The sequence below is a fragment of the Mastigoproctus giganteus genome, chromosome 5 (genome assembly GCF_048544385.1).
Source record: "Mastigoproctus giganteus isolate SK-2022 chromosome 5, ASM4854438v1, whole genome shotgun sequence".
Lineage (NCBI taxonomy): Eukaryota > Metazoa > Arthropoda > Arachnida > Uropygi > Thelyphonidae > Mastigoproctus > Mastigoproctus giganteus.
Genome location: NC_143579.1, coordinates 158,936,493 through 158,942,801, shown reverse-complemented (window position 1 = coordinate 158,942,801; position 6,309 = coordinate 158,936,493). Strand labels below are relative to the sequence as shown.

Genomic DNA, 6,309 nt, shown 5'->3' with positions numbered 1-6,309 from the left:
ATTCTGGCTACAGAAGTGGGCTATATGGAAATTTCGGCTTCCCCTACACCAAAGACCACCCAGATGGCGATAGCTCTCAACATCAGACGTCTTCCTGCCATCATTCACGAGAGAAGTGTGGTCTTTGCCATCAAAATGATGGTCGGCATTATTTCAGTACCAGATTTCTGGACTAACTGCGAATGGAGGATGCCGATCCCAAGCCTTAGGACTAATCCAGTCCTAAAGGCCATTCGAAACCGTTTAAAGCTAACTGATCGGTTCCTACCTGTGCAATTGCTGCAAGACATACAGTACTTGGATGGCGACCTCTACAAATTCGCTGTCAACAAGGAATATAGGCAGAAAGCACTCGATCGACTTCCTTCCCAGGACCACGTCAGAGGACATTAGAACGTGCTCGCAGAAACCTATTCATCACTGCCTTGAATCCATCATCCCAGTGTTCAAACCTTTCAGGAGTCATAATGCTTTTTTTTTTTTTTTTTTTTTGTTTATTTTGTTGTGTGATTTCTTTTATATAAACCCCTGGTTTGTAGCCGTGAAGGGAGTTGTATACAGCAATGTGCTTTCTGTGTATAATAAAGAGTTCTTCTTCTTATTATTTGTACTTCTTATTTATTTATTTTTATTTATTTATTTATATATAACTCTTGTGTCATTAAGCCGAATACCCACAACAACAGCTACACCACTTGTTGATTGTGCTTGCTTCCTCTTCAGGTTAGAATAAATAACCGTTTACAATATACAAAATCGACTTCCACTGATATTGCATAACTAAAATATGGCCTTTTACTGAAGGATGATCTATAGAGATAAACAAAAGAAAAAACAAGAAAAGAAAACAAAAAATATATATATATATTGACCGTTAAAGATTTAATAATCAAGGTCCACAAAGTCAAACAGTACTTTAATCATTATTTATTATCTACTTAAATTTTTTTTTATCATGACGTGTTGTCCTTTTCTGTATAATGAACTTTATACATTTTATATTGAGTTGTTCACATTTAGGGGCTATTTTTTTGCGATAAACATGCAAAATTTACTTTTGACGTCATTGTAATGCCCGGTTTGGTACACTGCGCCATTTTGGGTAAGCAACGGTTTATGTAAGTAAAGACTAATGATACCAAAAAAAAATAATTCGGTTGTAATTTCTTCGGTGAAAAATAAATAAATACTTGCGCATACCAAGCAAGAGAGGCATTCATTAATATGGCAGGTAAAGAACATTTCCTAGTGGTTCATTTAATTTAACCAGTCCAACTATTAATCCGGTAAACCCGGCATGACTAATAATGTAAATTTAAAAATATAATTGATGATAAATGAAATGAACTTACACAGCTCCTGTTAATGCTACCAAAATGGAATAGAATTCATCCTTCTTTATATTTGCTGGAAAATGCCAATATATATATAACAGTGTTTCAACGTGGTTATTAGTAGCACAGTTCTATACTTTATAGTATTTCACGGTTTTTATAACAGTTTTTCCTATTTCTTTCACTCGGTTTACAGATTATCGAAGCCACTGCTATTCAGTTTAGATGTACATAATTTAAAATAAAAAACATGTAACCAAATTTAAAATGAAATAATTTCTACTAATCGAAATGCCTTGTGCTTCCATAAGCCATGATTATGTTGTATCTTCTTGATAAGATATGTATCTCGGTTTATGATCTTTTATTTATATTTCCTTTCTTTCTTTCTTTCTATATATTTTCTATGCTGTTATAATTCATTTAACCTCACACTATTACATTAATTTTTACCTGACACACCTTTATACAAAAAGCCATTTATTTATTAATTAATTTATAGAAGTTATGTCCTAAAAGCGTATTTTATATTATTATCTCCCCCCCCCCCAGTGTGTTTTGTGTCATTTTCAAAACCATTCCACTTGTTAGTACTTTTGTTTTCCTAAAAAAATTGTAAGAACCCTTCCTAGGCCTTTGCCTATCTCACCCCATGGTTCTTTTCACTGAGGCAGGTGCACCGGTGTCTCACTATACTGAAACTGTAACTTTTCATGTTCCTGAATCCATAAATTGTAAAAATTCTAAAAATTTTTTATAATACTACAAGGGCTGAAATAGTAATTTCTATATGTATATCTGTATATATTTGTGTGAGTGTGTTTTCCTTTTCTATATGTTTTATATTTTTATGTGTATATACACAAATGCACATGTGATTTGTTATAATTCTAGAGGTTATAGTGATTCATGTGATTCACCTGTTTTCAAAAAGGTGAATCACATAAGTCAGTGGTTTCTTTGGAATGGCTATTAAATATTGTTTGAGAAAGTTGTACACATTCATCCTTTTAATGGAACAGAATTTTATTCCCAGTTATTACAGTGACTTCTAAGAGCATGCACCAACAAAATCACTTACACTCTGCAGAAAAGGATAGTGATAGACTGAAATCCATATAATTATGTGACTCTACAGTAACGGCACCAAAGAATGTGGTATTACACTGAGAAAAGCATTTTGGAATGGTTTTCATTAAGGACAGGTTGTGGTTTGAAAACACCATCAACACAAACATTGTGCTGGTGTCAGTACATCTCTGAATCACTTGGTGATTAAATCACTCTGGAGTCAAAGGAATGTGGAGTTAGCTGGACCACAGAAAGAGTTATCACTTCACTAAGGGTTTTAATGTAAATATCTTCCGTCATTTGTAATGAATTAAATAGCGCAGACATATAGAAAGTGTATGGACATTTCCTGCAAGTTTTTTGAACAATTTTTACATGTGGAAAAATATTTTGCATTGAGTAGTTCACTATAGTGCATAAATTATAAATGATTATATCTAGAGAAAGGATTATTTAAATTTATTTCAGGTACTAGAATATAAACTGCCATACATTGAGATGTCATTGCTTTGGCCACTGCATTTGATTGATTGGTATTTCTCTTGAAGGGTTCTTCCAACCAAACAACTTAGCTCAATGTATTAACTCTTGAGTTACTAACTCAGCCACTTGGTCACCTCGTGGCACTGCTCCTGCCTTCCCATGGTGTGGTCTGAAACCTGGGTGATAAAGCAAATCCTGGGGCCAAAAGTAGCAAAACATGAATTTCGATAAATTTCCCCTGATTCAGACAGCAAATTCAGTGGATTTGCACCCATCTGATGATGATGCAACCGACAGAAAGAGACTGAAGACCGATGCTTCCAGAGTAGAACACCTAAGTTTCCTGATCTTGCATTATTAACTAATCAGGCCATAGGCAATCTATCGCCATTTCTCATACAGAAATGTCCGGAAAGCGTAGCAGGTTCCCCAAAAATGGTGAGACATCTTAAATCTGGCGACCTACTGGTTGAGACCACCAGCTCCGAACACTCTGAGTTCCTTCTCAAACTCACCAGATTCGGTGGAATTCCAGTCAAGGTGTCACAACATGCTACACTCAATACCTCCAAACGTGTCATCTCAGAATGGGACCTAATGAATGTCTCAGAGGAGGAAATTGTAAATGAATTACAAGATCAGAAGGTCACACAAGCGAAAAGAATTATGCTGAAGAAAGATGGCGAATTTATCCCAACTTGAAGCATCATACGGACATTTAGCTCACCAAACCTACCTCCATCGTTGAAAGCCGGGTACTTGAACTGCCGCATTTGCCTGTATATTCCAAATCGAATAAGATGTTGTAAATGTCAGAAATTCGGACACTCCCAAACGGTCTGTCGAGGTGATGCTGCATGCCCTAACTGTGGCTTGAAGGAGCATGCCCAAGCTGATTATAAATCAGTCCTCACTCTGCCCTAATTGTAAAGAGCCAACCATCCAGCCTTACCCTAAAACATGTGACCAGTGGAAATATGAAAAGAAAATCCAGAAGTACAAGATACAAAAAAAAAAAAGTCTCATTTTCAGAAGCAAGACAACAAATACAGCAACAGATGCCAAAATATACATGTGCTGATGCTGCTGGAAGATTTCACACTATATCAGTTCAGACTGATACATCAATTCTGCCAAGCATTTCTATTTCTGAATGGGCAAGATCTATACTCTCTTCAGAAGCAACAGACTTCAAACAGATCAAGTAACATGCCAGTCATGATACCACCTGTTGCTCATGCAACTTCGGTAAGACCTACTCAAAGAGAAAACCGACCCTGTTAACAAACAGCATGCTGAATCTTCTTCCCTGTGGACACAAATGAGACTTGCAATCAGGAAGAAAATGAAACCATTCTGGAAATCCATCCAGAAGACGAAATAGATACCAGACCTGTTTTTTCAAAGAGAGACAAAATGAAAGCTTACCACCTGAAACAGACTTCCAAAAAAGCAGACAGACACAGCTTCTCTGTTTAAATCCAAACAAGGAAAAAAATCGTCCAATGTAACTGCAGAGGCTTTCGCAGAAATATTGATGACATCCCCGAGATAATTATGAACCATAATCCAATTGGAATTTGTCTATAAGAGACATATTTAACACTTCAGTTGTCTCCCTCGATAAAAAATTATACTCCCTTTCGCCAAGACAGACCTGCTACTGCTAATGCTCATGGAGGGGTAGCCATACTTGTAGACTCAAGAGTCCCTTGTAAATGCACTTTGTTACAAACTGCTATTGAAGCTGTTGCCACGCGAATAGCGATCGGCATTACTCTAGCACTGGTTTCTATCTACCTGCCGCCCAATTGATGCAGATGCTAGGATCTATTTTTGTAATATGGTTGGCAGCTTTGTTGGATAATTGGATAATTGGTTGGCAATTATCCTTGTACCTTTCAAGAACTTGAAGATCTCATTCTGTAGTTGCCAACCCCTATCTGTTTATTGGGCAACTTCAATGGACACAGTTGTGAGATCTCCCAATGCAGACGCACAAGGACAACTCATTGAAATGCTTGTCGCCAGACAAAATCTAACCATATTAAATATGGGCTCACCAACTTATCTCCACCTCCCAACAGGAACAGTCTCTGCAATAAACTTATTTGTCTGCTCTCTGATCCTCTTCTTTAGTATTGAGTGGATAGCTCTGGATGATGCGCTCAACAGTGACCACTACCCAATAATCTGTAAAATACAAACTTCACGGTGCATAACTTCAGAAACCAGCACAAAATGGAAAATTTCCAAGGCAGATTGGGCAAAGTACACTTCTCATGTATCCTTCGACAATCAGGCCATTGAATATCATCGAATTGACAAAGCTGCCAACCATATTACAAAAATAGATCCTAGCATCTGCATCAATTGCCATCCCACAATCGCCGACCGGGCTAGCCAGGTGGGTAAAGTGCCTGCCTGGCAACCCTACGGTCGCGGGTTCGAATCCCGCCTCGGGCTTGGATCAATGTACTGCAAAAAACTTGGGAGGTGCACTATGGCCACAGAAGCCGATGCGCCAACAACTACCAAAAAAAAAAAAAAAAAAATCCCACAATCACAGTCAAGTATCCGTAGAAGCAGAAACTATTGGTGGAATGAGGACTGTAATAATGCAAAAATGAAAAAAACCGTGTGTGGAATTTATTCCGCAAATATTCTACCACTGCTAACCTTATAAACTTTAAAAAACTTAAGAGCTAAGTACCGCCATATTAGAAAGAAAGCAAAAAAAGACTCTTGGGTTTGATTCCGCGTGCCAAGCGAATTCGAGGTCAAGCGATTTTTCTGCGATCCATAGAGCTGTTTTCAAAAGCAACTAAAGTTATTTCTCAGTTCCTACTTTTCTCTTAGGAATCTTATTTTTCAATCCGTTCTATATTTGAAAATACACAAGTTAGAACACAGAAAGGAAACCCACCTTTCGTTATTTATCCATATATTTATAGTTCACTAACCAACTAACACTTAAACCGCTTGGCCTCCTAGCGGCACTGCCCCTGCCTCCCCATAGTGGGGCCGGAAACCTTTGCAGATAAGTCCTCTTGCTAAGGGCTAAAAGGAGCAAACATGGAAAATACAGACCATTTAGACACGGAAAACGAAAACTGAAAGAGACAGAACACTGATCGGATGGAGCACCCCCTGCCCATCTTTCCTAATTTCCCATTCTTTAAGTAGTCAGCCTATGAGTAAATTCTCCTTTTGTCATACAAAAACATCTGGAGGGTATTGCAGGATCTCCCAAGATGGTGAAGAGACTGCAATCAGGAGACCTTTTAATAGAAACCACGAATCAAAGACATTCTGAAAAGCTTTTACAATGAACAAGCTTTGCTGGAATTCCTGTAAAAATATCTCCTCATGCAACCCTAAATTCATCTAAGGGTGTCATATCTAGTTGGGATTTATTAAA

At 37.6% G+C, this 6,309-nt stretch overlaps 1 protein-coding gene across 2 annotated transcripts in view; it reads left to right on the top strand.

Moving 5' to 3' along the window:
* The first annotated feature begins 1,113 nt into the window (after window positions 1-1,113).
* tws (protein phosphatase 2 regulatory subunit tws) overlaps window positions 1,114-6,309 on the top strand; it is a 533,883-nt gene continuing 528,687 nt past the window's right edge. For both annotated transcript variants that reach the window (XM_090373490.1, XM_090373489.1), the window contains exon 1: window positions 1,114-1,231. Coding sequence is in view for 1 of the 2 variants with exons in the window: in XM_090373489.1 (XP_090229615.1) it covers window positions 1,225-1,231 (7 nt within the window). In the remaining variant the exon portion in view is untranslated. The remainder of the gene's footprint in view (window positions 1,232-6,309) is intronic.